General features: G+C 41.6%; 1 protein-coding gene across 1 annotated transcript in view; it reads right to left on the bottom strand.

The window, feature by feature from the left end:
• Nucleotides 1-2,256: 2,256 nt before the first annotated feature.
• trol (terribly reduced optic lobes) overlaps nucleotides 2,257-26,079 on the bottom strand; it is a 591,503-nt gene continuing 567,680 nt past the window's right edge. Inside the window, exons 93-97 of the mRNA XM_055065643.2 lie at nucleotides 12,024-12,249; nucleotides 9,569-9,652; nucleotides 6,557-6,657; nucleotides 6,351-6,498; nucleotides 2,257-3,733 (exon numbers count right to left, since the gene is read on the bottom strand). Of these exons, the coding sequence (XP_054921618.1) occupies nucleotides 3,682-3,733; nucleotides 6,351-6,498; nucleotides 6,557-6,657; nucleotides 9,569-9,652; nucleotides 12,024-12,249 (611 nt within the window). The 3' untranslated portion in view covers nucleotides 2,257-3,681. The remainder of the gene's footprint in view (nucleotides 3,734-6,350; nucleotides 6,499-6,556; nucleotides 6,658-9,568; nucleotides 9,653-12,023; nucleotides 12,250-26,079) is intronic.

The following is a 26,079-nucleotide window of genomic DNA, read 5'->3' on the forward strand; positions in this document are numbered from 1 at the left end:
AGTGGGCGCAGGCGACTCCCATAGAAGTCGATTATCTGTGCAGGTCTGGACTTCCAGTAGGTTGTGGTGACCATGGACCTGACCGTTGTGCACGCTCCGATCCCTATAGTACTGTGCATGTGTGAAAAAAACAAAATCCATGGATGGCAAAAGAATAATATTTCTCACATAGCATGATTATATTGTTGCGCCACTTTGATCATGAAAGCACATTCAAGTAACAAATTATACATGTTAATCTAGCGGCAAAAAGTCACTTCACATGTTCTTGGCTTTCTGTAGAATTGTGTGCATTGAAGGAGAAACTGGTGAAGTAGTTAGTCTAGGCGTGTGGCCACAATCCTGTTTGTGATTATTACTGAGTTGTTCAACAAATGCAGACCATCAAATGTGCTATGGACAGTACAAAGGAGGACATGTTTTGGTTCTCAATAGACAGCGATAAAGTGATAACATGGACATTAAGTAAATAAATTTCTGTTTTGTGATGGTAAAGCTCACTGGTTTCATCTTTTTCTTATTGCCAGAATCGGAGGCATGAGACATTTCTCTTGCTAAAGTATCAGGTACGCATTTAATTTCTACATTGTTTAGGAGCAGCTCTAATGTAATTTCTATGTTAGTTTTCTAGTTTAAACCCATAAAAAGGGAACGCACATTTGATTTGGGGGCGGTTTAGAATCGGGGAAAATATTTCTGATGAACCAGAGCTGTGTCTCTCCGTTTCTTTTTTTTTTTTGCCTTTGCTTAATTCAATGCACCAGATAATTCTAACCATTTTGTTGGTCCCGTCAAAGTCAAATTAATTTGAGTCGACTGTATTTCTTATTCCAGCTGGGTGAGCAATCTCACACTAACACAGCTACGATCAACTTTACTGATGAAAAATGCCCCTGCAATTTCACGTTCCTCTTTTTGAAAACTTGGTCTCATCGAATAAAGGTGCGCAAGTGTACACTTTTCAGGGAACTGCCGGATGACTGCCATACCCGTTTTTTATGTCGTTTTGGTGTTTCCTAGCTTGGTCATTGAAATGCGAAAGGGATACAGCAGTCGTCTTGCAGTACACTGACAAGAGTGCACTCGCGCACCTTTGTTCGATACGACCAAGTTCCTAAATCTCAGTAACACTTCATTTGGGTCTAGTTGGTACATAATTCTGAACTTAACGTTACAGCGCAAACACCTAAGACGATCCACAAAAAGGAAGACACGACACACACTGGCGCTGACTAGCAACTTTTTTTTTCTTTCGTCGTCAATGCATATATATACCTAGGCCACACAACCGCGCAGGCGCAGAGAATACATTACTGACATCTGCCAACTTATCTTATACGCAAATGTAAAAATTCAAATTCTGATGGGTGCAGGGACAAAGATCTGTCACTAATGCAATTATTGCCTAGTCTTTTTACGTGGTAGGCCTCTTGATCGGACGTTAGTTCTTGGAAAAAGCAAGAATGAACATGCGTGGCTTGCCTTAGAGGCCTACAACATAAAAAGACAAGGCTATAATTGCATTAGTGACACATCTTTGTCCCTGCACCCATCAGAATTTGAATTCCTACGTTTGCGTATAAATTGGGTAATGTATTCTCTGCGCCTGCGCGGTTGTGTGGCCTAGGCATATATATGCATCGACACCGAAAAAAAAAAAGAAGTTGTTAGTCAGCGCCAGTGTGTGTTGTGTCTTTCTTTTTGTGGATCGTCTTAGGTGTTTGCACTGCAACGTTAAGTTCCTAAAGATTAAAAAACAAAGCAGGAACATGAAATCGCAGATGCATTTTTCATCAATAAAGCTGATGGCAAGTGTATTAGTGTGCCATTGCTCACCCTGCTCGAAAAAGAAATCTTGTTCAATTGCAAATGACAGGTTTATATTCTGCACATGCTCTGTTCACTCTTCTGTGTGGGTGGAAGTGCTACCTATGTGCTCTTTTTTCCCTTAATAAGATTCAGCACTCTGTTAGCACTGTGTCTATTGTCTACTCCTTCTTTCTGACAATATTTTATGCTGTTTCAAGTATAAAGGTGGTTGTCCTAGTCTCCCTCTCCCTACTTATCCTTTGTATCCAGTCTCCCCCCTTTGCCTTGCTCAGGCACTTGCTGGAGGAGCTCTTCTGTTTGTTGGGCGCAAGTGATACCAATGTATTATGCTTTTCATGTGCTTGCATATGCATGTCATTGCCCAATATGGTGAACATGTACAGTCAAGCATGGCACAAGGTTTGTGAGTGACACTTGACAAACTCAAACATTAACAAACATCAGCTTTATTGCAAGTTTGGAGGCCGTAGCAGCAGTGAAACTATGCGCAACCAAGTAAGTGCACCTGCTGTCAACATCTACAAATAAGCAGCATAGCACATTGAAAAAGAAAAAAAAAACTAACAAAATTTGAAAGTTGTAAATGGCAGTGACACCACCAAAGCTGCAGTCAATGCTCTAAATATGTACACACTCATCGTAAGATATTACCTGAATAAACTTAATGTTATATAAGAATACTTAATCCCATGCTGAAAAAACTAAAACAGACAAACGACAACCATTCAAAAGACTGACCTTTATAGACAACGAAAAACTTGACTGCAGCTGAATGATACAATTTCGTGGTGAAATTAGCTTAGACTTAAGTCATGTATCATGAACCAAAACAGGAGAACTGCTGCCTTTGATTGATCGCATTATAGCCATGCTTACTACACATTGCAGACTCGCATAAAAAAAGTAGAAAAGTATGCCATTATAAATAAGCCATTTTATACATTCTCCTCTTCTAAGTACCCATCTTAGCACTTGCCCTGAACTGGGACAAACCTGCACCGATCTGGGATCGAAGTAGTACACAAAGCTACAATTGTTTTTCTTTCTTTTTTGTAAGTAGACAAATGAAGCAAATAAATGTTAACGATGAGGCTGCAAAAAATTTTTGCTGGTTTCAGAGTGTCTTCACACAAACAAAAAATTTGGCACAACTGCTATGCACAGAAGCAAATTGTGGTCACACCATGCCGCTTAAAGCAGTTTGAGACATGGCTGCAAATTCCCTTATGCACACATGCCAGTTTATGCAAAGACAGGGAGTTGCATGGCCACTAACCGAGAACGTTGATACACTGGCTGTGTGTTCCTATCTCACAGTTCAATAGGCAAAGAAAATGAAGGTTTTGTGACACAAAATGAAGGTGCAGTGATTCTGTGATGAGCGAACTAAATGCACTCTATGTTTGTTTTGTGAGATAACACTGAAATGCATAGACGACGCACAAATTCCAAGGCTTTTCTCAGAATGGAGAGTAAGAAACAACCTTCTTTGTGGCAGGATCTTGAAGCACGCTATCATCCACTCAAAGACAAAAGGATGATCACGTGTACACTGTTGCTTGCTTCAAAATAAAGTGGCACAACTAAATACAGGAGACTAGAGTGAATGACATGATAAGAAAATAGACTGCCTTTGCAAAAATGGCTTCTTTGCAAGAAGAAAAACACATGTGCAACTATTAAGCAAACAAAAAGAAAAACAAAACACCACTAAATGATGCCTAGTTTCTAAGTCGGGAAAGACAGGCTTTTTTTCCCTTGACTGAATAAAGCAGTTTTGCTCTAGTGCCATGACTGAGAAAAGAAATGCAGCTAATGGAAAGCCTGGGAAAACAGCTGCTTTGCAGAAGGTCACTTGTTGCTTGTCCCAAAGTGCATGAAATAGTCTCCACTTCCCACATGCCTGAAATAAAAAGACATTTCACAACTTTAAAAAAATGTGACAAATTCTGAGTTTGGCAGCATAATGAAAAAAAGTACCAGTTACCAAGAGACAAATTCCCATTGAAAGGGGCACTTAAACCATTTTTGAACCCGGTAAGAAAACATTCCCGATCTATAGACAATGTTGCCCTGTCAACATGAACATAATTGGTTGCTTGTTCTCTCCTAGCTGTGGCTTTCGAGATCCCCTCTTTTCTGGGCCTTATGCTGTATCAACAATGATATTATAGCACACATGATGGAACATAGATGCCAGTCACTGAGCAATCGTTTATGATTACAAGATACTTGCAAGTAAAAGCTCACACATACACATACACACCCTTCGAAATCTGCTAGTAAATGGGGAAGTGGTGGTTGTTAACATGTCTTGCTCATCCTGTCACCAATCCTTTGTCACTTTCAGGCATTTTCGTCAAGTGCCAATATTGCAAACGTGCCATAAGTGCACCAAAAAAATAAAAAGGATAAGAAATAAAGGAGTGATGGGCAGAGCATTGCCATTGGCACTGCCCTACCTGAGAGGATTCCATGAGTTGAAGTGGAACGGGGATGGTAAACAATGCACTTTCTATACCTCAATTCATGCTAGGTCATTCCCAAAAGTTTATTTGGGAATACATTACTTTTGGCATGTACTACAATAAGATTAAAGAAAAGGTATTTGAAGAGTCCCTTTAAGTGCCATAATAGTACAATTATGGCTTGTTGGACAGCCAGTATCAACTCTATGGCACAGTAAAAACAGAATGCATACTGCTCATAGTGAAGATCATACTGACAATATTACTTTGCAAAATTTACAACCTGAAATAAGAGCAATTCATGGTAAAACTGATTATAATGCTCTGTGTAATCAACTGAATCTGCCTCGCTCAGTATTAAGGATAAACTTATTAACAACATAGAAAATCAATTGTACACATTAGGTGTTTTTCTAGACTTCAGCAAAGCGTTTGATTCTATTAAACATAATATACTTCTTAGCAGACTACCGTATTATGGAATATGAGGCACTTCACTTAAATTATTGCAGAACTACCTTTCCAGTTGTTCCCAGTATGTTGTTATTAATAATGCCACGTCTAATTCTGAGCTAATAAAATTTGGGGTTCCTCGGGGGTCAATCCTAGGACCTACTCTGTTTCTTTTATACATCAATGACATGGTATCTATCCCACAAACCCCTTCTATTATCCTTTACGCTGACGACACAAGTGTATTTTTTTCTGGTAACAATTTAGGTTCCTTAATTCCGCGTGTAAACTTATGGCTTAGGAATCTATCTGACTGGCTTGTTACAAATGAACTCTCATTAAATGTTGACAAAACTAAGTACATTGTTTTTACCCCTGTTAACGGACCTGTTTATATTAATGATGTGGCATTCGAGTCACGACCGCTAAAAAAAAGGTAACACAAATTAAATTTTTAGGTGTTCAGTTTCATGAAAACCTTCGTTGGTCTTGCCATGTTCACTATATTAAGCGCAATATTGCACATTGTATAGGTATGCTTAATAAGTTTCGCTTATTGTTGCCTCGTTATATACAACGTCAACTGTATTTTAATACTGTTCATTCGCGACTACATTACTGCCTGCTTGTTTGGGGCACCACTACTAGGTCTAACATGGAAAGCCTCCATCGATTACAGAAAAAAAGTGTGCGCTTTATTGAAAATCTACCGCAACGTGAATCAACATCTGTATATCTTTCGCAGAATCACATCCTGGACATTAAATCCCTACATAAACTGAGATTATCAGAGCTTGCATATTCAGATTTCAAAATTGATACACAACTCTTCTCTTTGACGTATACCAAACATGAATCCCATTACGAGTTTAGGAGAAACAACTTCATCAAGTTTAAATGTAGGACGAATTACGGGACACAGCTGTTAAGTTGGAAAATTTCTAATATGTTAAACCTTTATCCTGCTCTGATTGACATCATGAAAAACTGTTCCTCTTTGCCTGCTTTCCGAAACCAGGCAAAGAGATTTTTCTTAAATCGTGCATAAACCGGTTAGAAATGTTTTTCCTTTGATTTTTTTTTTGTCAAGTGAACATATTTGTCACGTGAACTTTTTTTTTTTTGTCGTATAGGAGATCCAGTTGGATTCCTTGCTTTGTTTTCTTTTGGTCAATTGAACATGTTTGTAGTTATTATACATTCTTAATTACACTGATTTGAATGTACAATGTATATTGCTGTATATGAATTGTTGTAGTGTAGTCTTTCTGTAAAAAAAAAAAATTGTTTGTACTTTGTAACTTAACATGTCGAAACTATGCCTGCGTGAATTCAGGGTGTCTAGGGCCTAGTCAGGTGATCATGTGTGTCACCTTTAGCCCTCTTCACCCGGACAACTGCATATTGTCTAAATTTCAATAAAGTCAAAGTCATGCAACAATCATTGCTGCATTTGGTGGCTAGATGTTCAGCTGCAGCAGTTTGTTTAAATTTTTTTCCATTAACCGACTACACATAACGTTGGCTTGGTAGTTCCGAGCTAAGACAGCAGTCAGGTTGAGTTAGCAAACTTGTGGCAAATTTAAGAATATAACTTACTCTTCACATTGGTCAGCATTTGCTGAGTTGATTGAATCATCATACAAGTTAAGGACACCAGAGTCCTGGATCTGCACATTTAGTATGGAGCCAGTGAAGCCCTTGTGATAACGTTCTGCAGTCATTTCTCTTGGTTCAGGGGCACCTCCTGTAAAAAGGAGCATGTTGATTGGACAGGTCCCTCACAGTCACGAGAAAGAACTCACCGATAAAGATGTCGCTCTTTGTGTTCAGCATCACAAGGAGACCTAAAGATTCACCGTGCACTTCTTTATTATCAATCTTCAATGTGCCCCATTTTCCAGTTCTGCAATGACACAATGAAACAGCTTAGCAGCCATACTAGCCTCAAACACAAGGCAAAAACTTTGTTGTTGTGTCTGCTGTGCAAGCACAAATGTGTATCTGCAATCATAACTCATTGCCTCTCATTATCAGGGCACCATGTCCTTCCCACTCATTGGCAACAAGCATTTTCTCATATCCCATACACTGCCTATGAAACATATAGAGAACTCCCAGATAAACTGTATGAGTTCATACTTGGGCCATGGCCTCCGCAGGCAGAGTGTGCTTGAGTTCAAACATGAGCTGTGGCCTCTGCAGCAAGTGTACAAGCTTAAAGAAATGCTAAAGGAATGTTATGTTGAGCTACATTGGGAGCTCGTGATTTGGGAATAGCATGTGTAGCTTACACCAAATATTCTGGAATTTCGAAGGTGGTGTGCAGGTGCGGAAATATTTTGCACAATGAAGCTTCACATGCAGGTACATGGTACAAGCGGCCACTAATGGTTCGCTTCCAGAAAGTGAGCATTCAGAATGTCCATCATGGATGTGCAGGAAACTAAGCAAAAGAATTGGCTAGAAAATTTTTCAGCAAGGTCAGCTATGCATGACCACTTGGAACACACAACCTGGCTCACACTGTCACACATCACTGTAACCATCACTATTGCAGGTCAGGTCCCTCACAGCTTTATTTTTCAGCTTTACTGCTCCTAATTCAAGACATAAGTAACTCTACTTCTGCCCTGACACTTGTAATAGTCATATCTTTTTTTTTTCTATCTTGACAGCAAACACGGATCCTCTCATGCACTTGAATGTCAGGGATGTGTGAAAGCTCCACAATAATAAATGATCATCAAGAGCATGACAAGTGCACAGAAGCTAAATTCTTTCTCTGAGTCACAATATGTACAACTGTTTGGCAGAGCTCCAAAGAAAGTTCAGGGACCCATTCCAGCACAGTGCATAAGTTTTGCTTTTACGCTTTACAAGGATGAGTCTCACTCGTCCAGGGATTTCCTTGCATCTGCTGAGTGTCACGGATGGGTGGCAGTTGTTTCATCATTTCAATGTGAAAGCTGTGCTATGAAAAGGCACCAGCTTCCTAGAAATTTAATTTTTTAAGGCCACAGTTGGCTGAAATGAAGTAGAAGTCTGGCTCCACTGGGTTTTAAACATGGCAGCACGAAGTGAGGTGGCTGCAGCGACGATTACTTCCATTTCAATGCTGGAATCACAATGTTTTTGGATGTTTCTTCACCTCAACTAAACGCTTACATCCAGAAAGCTATAGCGAATCATGGGCGGACCTCCAACTTCGTAGTAACAATTTCGAAGAAGATTTAAACCCTCTGACAACCTCTCTTGCATGTACGGCTCAACAAAAACACTTTGTCACAGGTACCTCTGTAATTTCTTTTCCATGTCGTGCCAGCAATAACACGTTCAATGGAGGAAAACAAAAGCGCACTTTACTTCTGTTACAAGAAATATCACGCTTCATATAGATTGTTAAAAAATATAGTCATTAAAAATAACTGACAGCAAAAAGACAAACAGAAATAACAATGAGCTGCTGATATTGCAATAATGAAGGCTGTTCACAATGAATCAGTCACAAAAAAGAAAAAGAAATTGGGAAATTTTGGTAGTGCTTGGAAAAAACATTTTGCACAGAAAGAGTTATTGGTATAGAAGCTGTTATGACTACAATGTACAAAGAACAGGTTTACTTATGCTCTACACTACAGAAATGTTGTTAGGTCTGGGGTAATAGGTTGGAAATATGACAGTCATGTCGCATATGTCTTAGGTTGATATGAAATGCCTATTGCTTCTAGAAACTTAAAGGTGTACGCTTAAGGAAATGAAGGTTCATCGTCCAATAAAGGTTACATGGGAGTGGAAGTAGGCAACTTCTAGCGTCTAGCTTCTATAATTCTTTATAGCTTCTATAAAAATATTCCTAAAGAATTGCATCCATCACACATGTTCATAATTTGCCCATTTAGGTATACTTCCAGAGTGGGTGAGAACTCAATTATACAGCTTTGTTATCTTTGATGCACCAGTTGTCAGAGTGGTATACATCTCTGAAGGAATTTCTTAAATATGAAAATACCAATGAAAATTAAGACATGCTAATTAATCATTCTAATTAGAATATTTTTGTGTTCCGCGGGCAACATGGCCTCTTCATTGCTGCATTGTACCTTGAAGAGACTTCGGAATCAACATCGAAGTCCTGCGAGTCCGATTTGAAAGTTCTTGTATTTTTGCACGCTTCAAAATATGCACAGGCTTTGTGTCCTGCTCTGCCATGTTAAAAAACGAGAGATGCGAGCAATACTGACAGTCTTTGTTGAAGCTTTGTCGTGCCATTTATCGCGTGAAAACAAAGCCTGCCATACAAGTTTAGTTTAACCAGCTTCTGAATATGCGTGCAACTAGTTTATGAATGTTTCACGTTCACAGATCATCTCGGGCACAGCCAGGGGTGCGCATTGGCAGCTATACTTGGGCTTGGCACTTATAAGGTCAGCATTTTCCACAGCTTGAAGATGACCTAAAATAAGGTCAACTTAAATATAAATAATGAATGAATACATGATCAAACCTGTCAAGCCTACATTTGATCAACCACAATTTAAATGTTAAAAACTAATGATGTCAAGTTCTTTCAGAAGGGCCACAAAGCATAATTAGCTTTAAATCAATAAGATGATCACTGGTTTTATTGAACTTTGTTATATACACATTTTAAGAGAAATTGGCCCTCCTCGATTTATCATCCCGGACTGTCCGGGACTTCCAGAGACGGTGCATATCTAATGCTCATTGGCTAAAAGCACTGCCTCTAGCAGTCCGGAACTGTCAGGGACGCACATAATGAACAGCCTAGTCAAATCAAGTCCACTGACTCTTACCTTCTGAGCTCCACTGCATGCAACTGTCCATCATCAACTCTTTCTCCCGACACAATCTCAGCAGGACCACTTCCCATTTCATAGCTAGAGAGAAAAAACAAAGGCACATGAAATGATGCCATGGATCCAAATTGTGATGTGCTCCACAAAGGAGTTAATGAAAACTTCACAGAACCAGAGATACAGAGCCTCCCAAGAACTGTGAATGAACCCATCAACTCACATTTAGCATACAGCATGAAGTTGACTTGAAAGCAATGGGTTCAGACGCTCTATTACAGATGCATTTCTTTCTGATAGAGTTCCTGCTCATACCTTATTTACTAACCATCCCTCACTATGAAATACCTATGGTTTTATACGGTGTTCACATAAAAGCTAAGCCCGATTGCTGCATGGGATTCATTTGTTGCACATGAGCATTCACAATAACTGGACCTCCTGGAAAAAAACAAATGTGTTACAAATTTTATTATAAATGAACTTTCTAATGCAACCAAAAATTTTCAACGTGGAACTAACACTCATGGTTGAAAAAATTCAACCAGCATGAATGGGTAGCTCACACAAACACAAGAAGCAGATGCCACACAGTCGTGGCTGATTACAGTGCTTTAATCTCTTCAGTATGTACTAACTAGGTCGGTGTTCAGCATTTATTATGATAACTGCAGTTTCTTGATAACTGTGGACATTAGTGAGGACCCTTCAGGGATATTCAAGCTATTAAACTGGGAAGGCTTTAGGAGTAACGATCGACGGTGAATACCTCAGCAACCTTCGGTTTGCCAATGGCATTGTTCTATTCAGCAACACTGCAGACGAGTTACAACAAATGATTGAGAACCTTGACAGAGAGAGTGTAAGAGTGAGGTTGAAGATTAATATGCAGAAGACAAAGATAATGATCAACAGCCAGGCAAGGGAACAAGAGTTCAGGATCGCCAGCCAGCCTCTAGAGTCTGTGAAGGAGTACATTTACTCAAGTTAATCACAGGGAACCCCAATCACGAGAGGGAAATTCATAGAAGAATAAAAATGGGTTGGAGCGCATACGGCAGACATTGTCAGCTCCTGACTAAGTTTACAATTATCATTGAAAAGGAACCAGTGCACAACCAGTGCTGTACAACCAGTGTACAACCAGTACACTTTACCAGTGCTGACATATGGGGCAGAAACTTGGAGGCTGACAAAGAAGCTTGAGAACAAGTTAAGGACTGCGCAAAGAGCGATGTATTGAAGAATGCTAGGCATAACATTAAGAGACAGAAAGAGAGCGTTTTTGGATCAGAGAGCAAACGGGTAAAGCCGATATTCTAATTGACATTAAGAGAAACAAATGGAGCTGGGCAGGTCATGTAATGTGCAGGTTAGATAACCATTGGACCATTAGGGTTACAGAATAGGTACCACGAGAAGAGAAGTGCAGTAGAGGATGGCAGAAGACTCGGTAATGTGATGAAATTAGGAAATTCGCGGGTGCTAGTTGGAATCTGTTGGCGCAGGATGGAGGTAATTGAAGATCACAGGGAGAGGCCTTCATGCTGCAGTGGACATAAAGCAGGCTGATGATGATGATGATGACTTCAGGGATGCAAGGGAGGCAATCATAGTTGACAACTTTACTATTTATCCTAGTGGCTCAAACTGCCAATTTTTACTAATCATGGCTTCAACAGCAAATCGAAATTTATTTTATCTTGAGTGAAACCATTTATATTTATGCATTTCTATAAGATCTCAACATTTGTTTTGCAGTCAATGACAAAATATAAAACATGAAATTTGGCCTAAAGCAACATTCCTTATTCAACTGCTTCTCATCATTTCAAGCAAGGAATTTCTCATTCTGTGTGCACCACATTGCAGAATTGAAGGCATTAGACAGTAGAACACAAATCTCAACAAAGAGCAATACATTTGAAGAGAACAAGATGACACAAAGTGTGATAATGCATACCATGTTCATAAATATGGTGCGATGCCTTAAACTGCTACCAATGTGGCTACACAAATCATGAAACCTTTTTTGTTGCATCCGTAGAAGTCTTACATGGAAGGAGCCGTTCCAGTGTGCCATGCACAGTTCATAAAGCAGTGGGGGTGTGAAACATCAGGACAAATAAGCAGAAAAGAGTGCTTTCTCCTATATGGGAGATGATGGTCACTCATTTGCCAGTTTCTTACAATTGAAACACAGTGTCAATGCTATTACCTCTTGTGGAACTTCTGCATCCTAGTATTGATAAACAAGTAGTCATAAGTAACCTATTACAAGTGGGCTCCACTACATATATGGGCACTTCCAGACTTCTGCAGTTTTTGGTAACTCTGCATGCCCAGCTGCAAACATAGATCAAACTTATGGGCACCATTTGTACATTACATGTATGGACGGTGCAATGATGACAGAGCCCACAACACATTTCTACAATAGTCTATACATGCATACCTGAATTCAAGGTAGCCATTGACAAGTGCCAATGAAAGGTAGTCTTGGCCCTTTGCGTCAATACCACGTGGCTGGCCTTGAAACAGCAGGATTCCATTACGGTCCTTTGCCAAGAAGCTGAGCCTGATTACTTCGGACACATTGCTTGCAGTGTGCGCCAGTCTGTCCCTGCTCAGTGCAACCCAGCCATCTCCATGGAAGCTTGCACACTCATCGAAGGTGGTTTCTGCACATAGCGAATAATGACGATGTCAACAAAAGTTTCATGCAGGAAGTAGACTATCTTCCACAGTATGTTCACTTTATTTGTTAGAAAATAGAGAGCTGGTAGAATGCTGACGTGTTGAAAGTACAAGAAGCATTGCATTATGGTGTCTTTTCCCATGTCATGTCTCCTAACTTTCCACAGTTATTGTCACAAAATGTTGCAAGCAAAGTTTTAATATATATCTGAAAGCACTTCAAATCTACAGATGTTTATGTATATTTGACTTGCCAACAAATTTTGAAATCACATGTGAAAAAAGGCATTTGGCTCATGGTTGAAACTTTTAATGAAACACTGAGAGCAATACCAATCAGCGTGGTAGATTGGCAAGGAATTGACGATGTTTAGGAAATCTGGTGCGGTAAGTTTGGCACTTATAGTTGCGAAGCTGCCAAAGCTTCAGCAATGGATGTCCTCACAGCTGCACTGGCAGCAGCACTGATACACCATGAAGTTATAATCATTACGATGTTGAGAATAGTAAGTATTGCTATAAATAAATATAATAAATATTTTTCTCCTTCCTTGGCCTTAGTCCCATTCAATTGCAGGGTCAGCTCTTTTAGCTCTCAGTCTCTAATTTCTTTGGTCACGGGCCAGGTATGGATGAACTCTTGTAGCAACAAGATTGGTGCGCAACATGTCCGCCAAGTGCTGTTTCAGGCGACCAGCCCACTTCCATATCCCTCTCCCTCTATTTTTTTCGTTCTCCTTCTCATATAATAGATGCACCACACACACCTGTCTCTCCTCACTGCCCACTCTCTCTCTCAATCCTCTCCTACATTTTCTTTGTATACAGCTTTGCCAATGGAGGTCGGAAATCGAAAATGCAACAGCAAACAAAACTTCACTGCAGGTCGCCTTTGTGCAGATAATCACTTGACGAATCAACATGGTGCAAGCATGGTCCAATCATTTAAACACAAGTTATTCTTATCAACGTTATCAATGTAATACTGGGAGTAAGCTAATGGGCCTATAACTTTTCCATTCTTTAACGTCTCCCTTTCTGGGGATTAGTATAACGTTTGCATTCTTCCAGTTTTCTGGGACCCTAGCAATCTATAAACACGTTGTATAGAGAGCCGCCAGTTTTTTAAGCATTATGTCTTCTCCATCTTTGATTAAATCCACTGTTATTCCATCTTCTTCTGCAACTCTTCCCTGTTTCACGTCTTGCAAGGCCCTTCTGACATCATCGCTAGTTATAAGAGGAGTTTCTGTATCCTGTTCATTACTGTTTCGAATGGAGCTCTCTTGAGTCCTCTGGGTACTGTAAAGGTCAGTATAGAATTCTTCTGCTGCTTTTATTATACCTTCGAGATTGCTGATGATATTATCCTGCTTATCTTTCAGTGCATCCATCTTGGTTTGTCCTATGCCAAATTTCCTTCGCACTGATTTCAGGCTGCGTCCATTTTTTACGGCTTCTTCAGTCTTTTTCATGTTATAATTTCGAATATCACTTATTTTCGCTTTGTTGATCAGTTTTGACAATTCTGTGAATTCTATCTTATCTCTTGAGTTGGAAACTTTCATTCTTTGTCATTTCTCTCTTAGGTCCTTTGTTACTTGGGAGAGCTTGCCTACTGATTGCCTTGGTGCTTTGCCTCCCACTTCAGTTGCTGCCTGTGAAGCCACCCTCGTTACGGTTTCATTCATTACCTCTATGTCATCATCATCATCTCTCTGTTCTAAGGCTGCATATTTGTTTGCAAGTACCAGCCTAAATTTGTCTGCTTTTACCCTTACTACTATTATTACCTGTTTTTTTTTTGTTTACCAATTTTACTCTTTCTCTGTTCAAATTGAGGTGAATCCTAGCCCTCACAAACCTATAATCACTGCACTTTACCCTACCTATCACTTCTACATCCTGCGCTATGCTGGGATCGGCAAAAACTATAAAATGAATTTCACTTCTTGTTTCACTATTAGGGCTCTTCCAGGTCCCCTTTCTGTTGCTACACTTCCTCAAAAAGGTTTTCATTATTCTCAGCTTATTCCTTTCTGTGAATTCTACCAGCATCTCTCCTCTAGTGTTCCTAGAATCAACGCCGTAGTTGCCAATTGCTTGTTCACCAGCCTGTTTTTTTCCCCACTTTTGTACTGAAGTCGCCCATTACTACAGTATACCGAGTTTGCACTTTTCTCATCACTAATTCAACATCTTCATAAAACTGATCTACTTCCTCGTCATTGTGAGTGGATGATGGGACATAGGCTTTTACTACCTTTAATATATACCTAAGTTTGATTACGACTACTGCTACCCTCTCGTTGATGCTGTAGAATTCGTCCATGTTGCCTGCTATGTCCTCATGGATTAGGAATCCTACCCCGTATTGCTTCTTTTCTGGGAGACCTCTATAGCAGAGGACATGGCCGTTAGTGAGCACTCTACAAGCCTCACCAGTTCTTCTAATCTCACTAAGGCCAATTATATCCCAAACAATATCTGATAGTTCCTCAAAGAGTCCTGCTAAGCTAGCCTCACTCGACAGAGTTAGGCTGTTATAAGGTTGCCAGGGTCAGTTTCCATCGGTGGCCCGTCTGGGTCCTGAGATTCTTAGCACCCTCCACTGCATTACAGGTCTGACCGCCGCCTTGGTCAGATGCTCCGCAGCTGCTGAGGACTGAGGGCCACAGGCTAATTGTAGGAATCATGAGGGAGGGGGTGGCCGAATACTGCACCAGGGAGGCCAATTCCTGTTCTGGCGAGGGAGTGTCTTTGTTCTTTGTCTTTGTTGTTGTCTTTGCATGCCTAATTTGGTTGTACCTGGATTAGTATAGCCCCACTCGCTCTTGGCATCTTTTGCCGGTGTCAGGCATCACTCCAAGCCTTAAATTAAGAAATTCACAGCCGATAGCTGGAATCGGTTGGTGCAGGACAGGGGTAATTGGAGATCGCAGGGAGAAGCCTTTGTCCTGCAGTGGACATAAGATAGGCTGATGATGGTGACTATTTGATTCGAAGACCGAATCGAATAGGACACTATTCAATTCGTTATTTGAAAGTTTTAAATATTCACTCAGCCCTAAGTCCTTGTGACATGGACTTAATTATGCTCAGCATCAGAGAACCTTAAGGGATATTTTTTGTCATTGTAGAGCTGCACATTCCCAATGGGACATACCTAGGTACCCAAGTTGGCATCAAAGACGTTCATTGAAGACCGGCACAGAACAAGTGGCACATACCCAGTGACCCAAGTCGGTGTCAAAGAGTTTCTCTGAACAGCGGTGCCTACTCAGTATCACCTCTTCAGTGATCCATGTCAGCATGAAAGAAGTTCCTTGACGAGTGGCACATATGTACACCTTGGCATATATGACACAAGTTGGTACGATGGTTGGTTTCAAACCCTGGGCCGTGATATTGTAGCGATGCCTTTGCGCGATGCTAATAGCTTTTGGCGCTTTTCGCGTTTGTGAGTCGCTGCGTTCGACGCTCCGGCCACTCACAAACTTGAAAAGTGCCGAAAGGCATTAGCATCAGAAAGGGCATTGCTAGAAAATCATGGCCCTGTGTTCCCTCAGAACAGCAGCCCAATGCGCTAAACATTCAACCACGGACCACCTGGTGAGCCATGTAGGTGAGAAAATGGTTAGATACAAACATACATATATACATAGCCCTCAGAAAGTGTGAAAAGTACCCAAAGAATGCAAACGCATTAAATGTAGGGGTGTGCAAATACTCTGATACCACCGAATCGAGTCGAATAGTGACCGTTTGAATAATTTGATTTGCTAATCGGATATCTACTATTTGGTTTTTCAAATAATCAATATATTCGCTGTAGAGACCCGTGCAGTGCCATATGTTGCACACCCCTTGGAGCTCCTCGTGCGCAATGTAGCCAAAGCGAACATTTCACTTTTTTTGGCACAAAAGGAGTGCCGAGCAGACGGGCCGCCCCGGCTGTAGTGGTGCGAACTCGCCGTGACCCTCCAGATTTCAGATTTTTTCACAGGTTCCAAATCATGCATACCTGACAATGAAATGCCATGAACGGATCTTTAGAGCTGCTATTTTTAAAGAACTAGTGAGCCATGGTTCAGTAAGAGTGACTGCCGGTTCCTTTCGAGAGAAAGCCATGCCAAGCCATTCCGTCTAAGCCAGCTCTTCTGGGTGCAACTTCGGCAGTTCTCGGTCTTTCTCTGCATTCCAACCATTCGACCATGTTTGTTCGAGTTCCAGTCAGCTCAGCTCAGACTCGGCTGCCGTTCTGTTTCTGTCCTCTGCCGTCGCTCTCACCCATCTCCACTCTGCTTGAGTGCAGCTCCGCTCAGGGGCGAGATTGTGCAAGCATGTCGCTTTTCGAACGTTCGCTTGCGCGCTAATGTTTCGCCAGCACCGCACTTTCGTCAATGGTCGTCAGCATGGAGCTGACGCGCTGGAGTTTTGAACGCACCGTGGTGCTACCTGGCAGCAGTCAACGAAGTTGGCTGGGTAGTATGGAAAACACGCCGCCACGTAGAGTAAAGCGAGTTTCACTCGTTTTGTGCTTTGTTTTGGGTTTTGCGTGTATAGGTCGCACTCGAAAAGTGTTCGACATGTACGTAGGGCGTTGTGCTCTACCGAATGCAGCAGAGGTCATGGAGTGCAGGTGCTTTTTGTCAAACAAACCGTGCTGAAGGCAGGCGGACCCGGCGAGTGTAGGCCAGACTGTGCTAAACAGCGCGCTGTCCCAAAGCATCGTCACCACCATTATTGATGCATGGTGAATTGTCATGAGGGTGGCTGGCCTGACACGCTGGAATTTTCAACGCACTGTGTGATGACTTGGTCACGAGAGCCAAAATTGGCTGGGTAGTATACAAGCCGCAGCTCTCCGCATTAGCTAGGTTATCTGTCAGCAGGCTGTATACAGCCGGTTTCCCTTGATTTGTGTGTATGCTCAGGGTTCATTTCCTGTTTTATTGTGGTGTTCAGCTATACGAAAAAGCACCTGCGTTCGCTATGAGTAGCTTGTGGATCATCTCGTCAAAAGTGCTTAGCCACGAAAATTTTAAATTTAATTTTACCTCAGCCATGAAAAATGCAGTTGTCTCAATAGGTGCATGTGGATGACGAATCTTTTTATTAGAAAACTGTCACACACAGGAATTTACAGGACTTAAAGCAATTTCTTATGGTGAAACGGCCCATATAATTAAGCAAAAGTTCATATAGAGCCGTTGAAACTGTTTCAGAACACGTTGCTGAGAGACCAAGTGAAAGATAATGGATTGAGCGATGTGGCACAGTCAGCTGCGGCATTAAGAATGGGAACTGTACATAAAAAGCGATGCTAGAACAGCCTCTGTCACATTATATGTTACTGTAAACAAATTAATGGTAACAAATGAAACTGTTGCTGCAGCTGCATCCTTCTTCCTCCGAAAAAAAAATAGAGCCACTGCGCATTAGCCAGCGCTAAGGATACAGACACTCAATCACAGTATTTACTGATTGCCAAGTCTTGAAACGCGATTTTGCAGCATAAGCATGCATGTGTCCGGCAGTCTCAGCATCAACACATACCAGAGCTGGTCAAGCTGAGTCATGGTGCTAACGCCAGCAGATTATTATACTAGTTTCATTAGCTCATTGTTATTGGGCGACGGTTCTGAGTTGGTGCACGTGCTTAAGCGAATAGACAAATATAGAATAGATCATGATACTTAAGCAGCACAACCATTGAAAGCGGCCACGCACCGTAACGGCGTCTTCGACTTCTCATACGCAGTGCACGCATTCGGCACAGCATTTTGCTTCCTTGGCAATCGAAGGCGTGCTGCAATGCCTCCCATGCATGAAATTCTCGAAAATTCCCACCGCAGCTAAGCTGAGACGAGCAGATATACCGCGACACCATGTATTCAAAAGCAAGGCATCACGTTTTGTACTAGCTGAAACCTATAGGCGCGGCATAGAGGGCTCTGTAAACTGGCATTTTTACAGCACCGCCTAGGCAGCTCGCATGGCCCATAGTTCGTCAGCACGGCAAGGTAAAGGCACTCAATGCTTAGAAGTAGCGCCACCACTTCCCTCCTCCATTCCACTCTCCCGCTCGGCACGCCCTCGACGGTGGCACTACCTATGTCGGACCTGCCGTAGCAGATGAAAGCTAATGGGCTACTTGAGGAAACCTGTGGAGAACTTCGTTCGAGCCCTGCAGAGCAGTTTTTGAGGTGAGATTTTGCTTCATCAGTTAGTAACTGTCCTTAGTAATGCCGCTGGAATTGCGAAAAAAAAAAAAGAACAGAGAGAAGGATTATTACTTAAGGCGCAAAGGGTCCGCAAGCTGAGAGTTCGTGTTGCTCAAGCATGATGCATGCTGTGGTGTGCGAAGATATGTGCATAATTACCAAGAGTTTCAACAAGCTTCGACTGCATGAAAGTATGTGAACGTGGTTTCGTAGGTTCATTTATGTACCTGCAGAATACCTTGGTTTGGCTGTCTCATAAAAGATTCCAACTGTCTTGTGTCAGCAATGTCTAGCAACTGGGTTGCTTCTGCTCTGAGCATTTTACAGATGTGTGTAGCTGTTGCACGGGTTCTGGCAGCCATGAGCAACATTTTCATATGTAGATGGTATTGATAATGTTAACAATGTACCAGTAGTTTTCGCAACACACGAAATAATTTTTAATTAGTTTTATTTATTACAATGCAAGAGGCTGGAATTTGATAGCAAGAACGAACAAACTTGCAATGAAGGCAACACTGGACCGAGGTTCCGAAAATAAATACCCCCCCCCCCCCCCTCCATTAGAACCAGTAATTCTTTTGTTGAAATGCTAATTTCATATCTGCATACTGTGCACGTCTGTATTTTGTGTTGTAAGTGGTCGCAGGGAACCAGCGTCCCCATAACTTGAACACCATTTTAGAATCGTATATTAGAGGCAGAGAGAACAAGATGGTTGTACAGCCAAGAATCCGCACATGGGTTTAATAAAGGTGCTCAATGATGTCAACTCTGTCTGCACTTTGTAATCAAAAACCATGACATTATTTGTCGCAAGAGATGCAGAGCAATGTACAGTGCATATGACGCATGCGGTACCCAGTTACTTAACTGGACGCGTACAATTTGTTATGTTAAGCAGTAAAAATGTTAATTTTTATTAAAACTGTGGTCCTTTGCGGTCTTTCTCTGCTATGATAATCCCGCACACAAAACTTGTGTGTAGCTACTGCTCATCCCTCAGATTCTGAGGATGCGTCTGGTAGCAGCCGGGATAGAGGCGAAATGCAAGAGTCTCATGTACTGTATGATCAAAGCATATACGTTAAACATCCCCATGTGACCTAAATTAAGTTATCTGGAGCCATCCACTATGACCTTCAGGACATTAAAAGTGTTACACCACAAACCAAATCAATACATGCGGGCATACACTGAAGCTAAGTGACTGCATTTGTAAGCCTTAGTGAACCTTGCCAAAGCATTGAGAATGCGCTAACTTCTGGTAGAGCTGAAGAAAATGGCTTGAATAAAATCGCTTTTATGTCACGCATCAGCTGCAGATGCAAGTACTTTCATAGCAAAACAAAACTCCTATGAAACAAAGCGAGCACATTCGAAAACAGCCAACTTAAACGCACTAAGAACTGCGCACAGCATGGACACATACGCAAGCACTTTTTTAAAGAGGCAGGCATAAAGTAGGTTCAAAATACGTGGTAATGAAGAATTGTGGCATTTGACAAAGCCATGCGTTTTTTGCAAGCTCCTTGAAGTCAGCCAGCCCAATCCTATGCATACAGACTTTACTTCTTTGTGTGTTGCGCTCACCGGACGGTAAACAAAAAAAGCCTTTTGCCCTCGCCTTGTCGGTTGCAGCAACCGAAGTCACAGCAGCATCGTATTACAATGAAGTTCTTGTCCCTAACACTTTTGATCTGGTCCCCTAACACACTCAATCCGTTTTTGCGTACAGCACTTTCATCGCACTGGTCCAGGAATGGTGATCGGAGCACGATAGAAAAAAAATTATACAAAAGCGCAACATGTGCTTCCACGTAACACGGATTGGCCAATGGGGGAGTGGAGGGGGCTGGGGCGACAGGAGGTGGCGAGGAGGAAACGCTGGGGGCATTGGGGTCGTGGAAATACCTAAGCATGGATTTAAGAATGGCGCTACTTTTGGAAGATGGAGGGGCTTTACGGCGAGGTGGGAGTGAACGCCACCTACTAAGTGACCTATCAGTTACAGTATAAGAAGCATTTATCACCAATATCAGAAAAGAAAGGTTCATTAATATTAAAGCTTCATGCATTTAGAATAAGAAATTATTAAATATTCACCAAGAATACTCAAAATGCCTATAACACGCTTATTCTACTAATGCATATATCATTTTTTTTTTCAAAGCCAAATTAGTAGCTGTATTATGCCAACCACAGGTTACAGGGTTAATTGAACCAGTGAGTTGTTCAAGTGAACCAGTTCATTGTAGTGAGCTGAGCCGTTCTGAGCTGCTCATTAAAGTGAGACATCTTGCCCATGTCATTACCATCAACGCTGGCTACGCGTAGAGTGGTGATCAAGTCACATGGCGCACGGTCCTTTCGTCTGTCGCGCAGATAAGCTGTAAGATAGCATAACTGCCGTAAAGTTGGTTTAGCCTTTCTGCATTTTAAAAACTGGCGAGAAAAATATTTTCATTCAATAAATAAAGGATTGCCAGAAAACACAGGTCCAGTATTAAACTGTAAGCCTCATTAGTACTCAGTACAACAGACCATCACTAATTCATCAGTTCCAGAGGGAAAATGCAAAACAAGATGTTTGACTCTATTCAACAGAAGTTCTATCGACAAAAATTATTTTCCAGACCTTCATATACTAGAATCGAGCTGTAATATATGCTGGCATACCATTTTACTATTAACTCCTTTTAAATATAGCAGACTGTACTGTATATCTTGATTTAAATGTAGCTAAGTTACCGGTAGCTTGCAGCATACTTGTTATGCAATGCTAGAAGACTCCTGAGCATGTACAGCACTGTATTTTCTTGGCCAAAATTTGTAAGCATTAAATTTTGTGAAAACTTTTCTGATAGTATTTTATTTGATATTTGGCCTTTGTCTTGATTCGATTCGAAATCTACTATTCAATATTCGCACATGTCTAATTAAAACAGTTAAATATAGGTCCCATGCAAATGCTGCTGAAATCCATGACATCGCAGTAAGCCAGTGCTGACAGCATTGCCACCTGGATTTCATTTTTCCATATTTTCTGCCTTACCAAGCTTGCTACTCACAATAAGCCTTTTGCCATTTGTGAAGTGCAATGTCTAACACTACTTAACTTACTTTCTCTTTTTAGTGTAGCTCTCCTGACATCAGATATAGTGAATTAAGTTATTTGTAACACACAGCACCTTCAAAATCTTGTGATAGAAGTGCGTCAGTTCAAGTTGTGCAGCCAGATAGCCCACCACCTGGAAGATGACAGTATAAAGGCCTGCGTCGAGATCAAGAAATAATGGAATGGAAGAACTTCCATGGAGGCTTTCCTTGTTTGAACAAGACAGAAAGCCAAACCAAGTCATTCCTTTGCAGAGAACTGGTGAAATAATTTCTATAATTTCTAAACATACTACTGGTGGAGGGGCTGCTCGAAAATGCTGCACAGAACTGCCAACCTCTCGGCTCACATGCACTTTACACTAGGAGTGCTGAAGGCACCGACACAAAATTCTCATCCCAATCTATCTTCGGGCTTTTTAGGTGGTTGTCACATTATGGTATGAAGCTCCAATTAGTCTAATGCACAACGAATAATTAATTATAGAACCTTTTATGGGACCTGGTTCAAAATGCACACATGTAAAAGCAAACTATTCTTGTCAAAGAAAGTGGAGGTGACGGTCATGAGGTATCACAAACTAGTAACACCTAAATGGTGTGCTAGTCAGCTCAGTGTGGTGGTTGAAGACTGTACAACGACCACGTCTCCGAAAGCTGCCAGATTTCCCATTTCAATTTTCCACTTCTGTTGCAAACGCAGGGGAACCCACTTTCCCCTCTTGCCCTGTCAAGTGCTAGTGCGCTCAGTATGTGCATAATCTTCGACGGTGTCAGTATCATGAAGCCACCATATCAGGTTGCGGCGTCATGAATATTCTCAAACATGTTGTCCACATTCACTGGGTGTGTGTTTTGAACTGGTTGGATTAAAGTTAATGTAATTATTTGTTACATTCCTGAGAAATTAAAGCTCTATAGCGATATTACTGGGTTGACAGCTATCCAATAAATAAGAAATAAAACAAAATGTCAGTACTCCTTTGAAATTCGCAAATTCTGTTCTGCATACCAATCCAGATGTCCATAGACAGACCAGGCAAGGCATCCTTAGAAGCGTTCAAAGTCATTTTTTTTCTGGATCATTGTGAATGATTGTGTAACCTGGACTTTCCTCCATACCATTCTTTATCCGCTTCAGTCACGGTGTACACTTTTGTGGACACGACTTATTTTTGTCATTACTGTCCAACAGTTGCAAGTAATAGCCAACGAACATGAAGCTTTGAGTAAATTGAACATTCTGTTTTCCTAAAGCACACCTATTTCACTAATGAGGGAAAGGTATCACTATACTGACAACAGCTTTAGTGAAGGCACTACAGTGTTTGACGGGGCGTTTGAAGTGGGGCGCTTCGGTACTAATTGCGAAATATTTTTTCGCTTGTAATGCTTGCACCCAATAATTAACATTAACATTAACATGTAATTCGAGCGGGTGATTCAATATTTTTAAGAAGGAAACGTGGCATGACTCACTGTACAATAAATGAATGTTTAATTACTATGTAGTTATGATGGATCTCTATAAAATGCACAGAATTATTCTCATCCCACCTTGACTTGATTTCTATGGAGTCTCCAGCATCTTGGCATAAAATTATGTAAATTTTACACATTTATCGACAGTCGATCCTAATTCTTGACTGAAGGGGTTATCCCAAAATATGTGTAATCGTGTGTCCCAAAATAAACGAGGCATGTAAAGGTTGCCTATCTGAGCAAGAAACGGTGAAGATGCAGCACTGGATAATATCACACATCATATAGATAATATCACAGTACTGGATAATAACTGCATAATATGATATGTTGCCTAAATTTTTACATTCACCAAGAGACACTGTCTAACTTTTGCATGATTTACATCATATCGCTCCATTTTACTGGGTAAATTTGGACCCTTCGTTTTTTTACCACTTTTAATGCTCAGGAAAAAAAAACGAAGAAAGAAAAAACATTTTCTTTTTTTCACAAAATTTTCTGTTATTATTTTTCCAAGCCTTCTCATCTATAGCGTCATGCCTCAGGACGGTGCTGTGCTTGAAGAACTGGGATACTTCAGAAGCTGTGCCACCGGGTAGAGCCTTCGTCGTGGCTTAAAGAGTCAGGTAGTCAGATGTAATTACAATCCATTTGCTTCCTCCAAATGACAAGAAAAATGGTCCTGGGAAGTCTATACCCTTAAGGTCAAACGGTATCCTGGGTGGTGAAATGGTTTGAAGCAACCCTGCAGGTATCAGAGGTGGTGATTTTCGACATTGACAGTCGTGGCAACCTTTGACATAGTGCTGCACACTAGTCAACAGTCGTGGCTAGTAGTACAGCTTGCGCACACGTGCAAGAGTCCACAAGAAACCCAGGCGACAGGATGTAGGCTCGTCATGGCGTGCGAAAAGGCTGTCATTGTGGAGGTTGGCAGGTACAAGAAGACATGCTCTGACACCACCACATGTTTTTTTTTTTTTATATATATAAGATGCCCTTTGTGAGACAGAACGAAGAGAGTCCACGAGAGGTGTGTCAATGAAGAGATGTTTGGCGCAAAAGTGTGCAAGTTCACGAACGTTCAAGAGAAACTATAAAACAGTTTTGTCTGATGAACACTAGTTTCAAAATTCTGTTTTCTTCAATTTCATGGTAATGAGTGGATTATTAAAAGAGAATGAAGGTCCCAGTTCCATTTATTAAACATTTCACAGAAAGCCCAATGCCAGTACGTCAAGGCGACATCACCAATTTCAAAGCACTTTCTCATATTTGGGTCGTTTTGGTAAGTAAATGTTCTTGAAACTTCCTATACTCAGTCTCTGGCTCTTCTAGAATACAATGTAGTCCACCTTTACCGATAACTGTTAACTAGGCCCAAGCAGTCACGATCAAAATCCATGACATCACATCGAGCTGGTGCAGGAACTCCAAGGTGGACTTGCCACATGTCTTTCGCTTTTGCATCTTTTCTGGCTTACCAAGCCTCACCTAATAACATGAGGAAATTTTTATATTTAGATGGGTAATTCACTAATGCAGTTCAAATTATTTTTCTCTTTAGTGCCCTTTTAAGACGGGATCGCTTCACAAGCTTGATATTCGGCGCATCATGAATCATAATTAATCAGAGGTATGAGCACGTAACATTCTTTATTCCACCATTGATAGGAGCTCCCAGGATAAGGCATAAGGGCTAGGATGCTTGCTCATTTGCATTAAACATTTTACCACAAGCTTTACTAGGAACGCATGAATTGCAGTCCAGTACTCCAATCACTGTGTGCACGTTCATAAACCCTAATGTCAAACTTGACCTCAAACTTTAAAAAATGTAATGTAAGTTTGGGGGTTTACATGCCAAAATCACGATCAAATTAAAAGGCAAACTGCAGTGGGGTACTCCAGATCACTTTTTACAACCTGGGGTTCTTAAGCATCTAATTCTCTTGAAAACAAAGTCGCACAGTGGAACAAATAAATTTGCAAAAAAGCAACAGGAATAAGCAGTGCGTCGTCACGAATCGTCTCTAGATGTGTAAAATGACTGCATTGATCATGCCATATCATATTGATACGTGTACTTATCTTTATCGGGCGACCACGTTTCGCCGCTTAACAAATGCCATCGCACAGCGCGGGACGCGCCTGCATGTATCCGACGTTTCTGGAAAGTTATCGATGCTTCTACCCGGCTGTCTGTTGTCGCCGAACCTTGTGTTATCTGATTTCATCGCGTAGCGCGAATGGTGTAGAACTTTGTGGAAAGCACGCGGGTCCAAACGATTAGTCTGGAACATTCGACGACTGCTCTATAAAAGCCGACGCGCTTGACCCGCTGAGCAGATTTTCGACGATCGCCGAGCGTGTTCGCCGCTATCGTTGCGCTATAAGTGTAGCCTGTTTTGTGGGCACAGGTTCGCCCAATAAAAGTTAGTTTTCTTGTTCACAGTATTGCTACTGTGTTCTTTCTTCAACGTCACCACCACGTGACATCTGGTGGAGGTGCTTGTGCGTTCATGTACCGAACGCCCCCGCAAAGCCGCGATCCAAGCCCGAAGCCCGAGGACAAAACCGACACCGCCCAAGACCAGCGTGCTAGCCGCAGACTGCAAGGCCTGCCCCCAGAGCACGGACTTCTACCTGAGGCGACAAAGAAGATCGTGGTCAAGACAACCTCAATGGCTGCCCCAGCGTCCCCCGTTATCCTACAACAACCCCGGGACCCACCGACCTTCCATGGAGCAGCGACTGAAGACCCGGAATCTTGGCTGGAGACCTACGAGCGAATCGCGACATTCAACAACTGGGACTCCGACGACAAGCTGCGGCATGTCTACTTCGCCTTAGAAGACGCCGCCAGAACGTGGTTTGAGAACAGGGAGTCGACCTTGACTACGTGGGACCTGTTCCGTAGCGGCTTCCTGTGCACCTTTACAAGTGTCGTGCGCAAGGAAAGGGCCGAAGCTATGCTGGACGCCC

Source organism: Dermacentor andersoni, chromosome 3 (assembly GCF_023375885.2).
Source record: "Dermacentor andersoni chromosome 3, qqDerAnde1_hic_scaffold, whole genome shotgun sequence".
NCBI lineage: Eukaryota > Metazoa > Arthropoda > Arachnida > Ixodida > Ixodidae > Dermacentor > Dermacentor andersoni.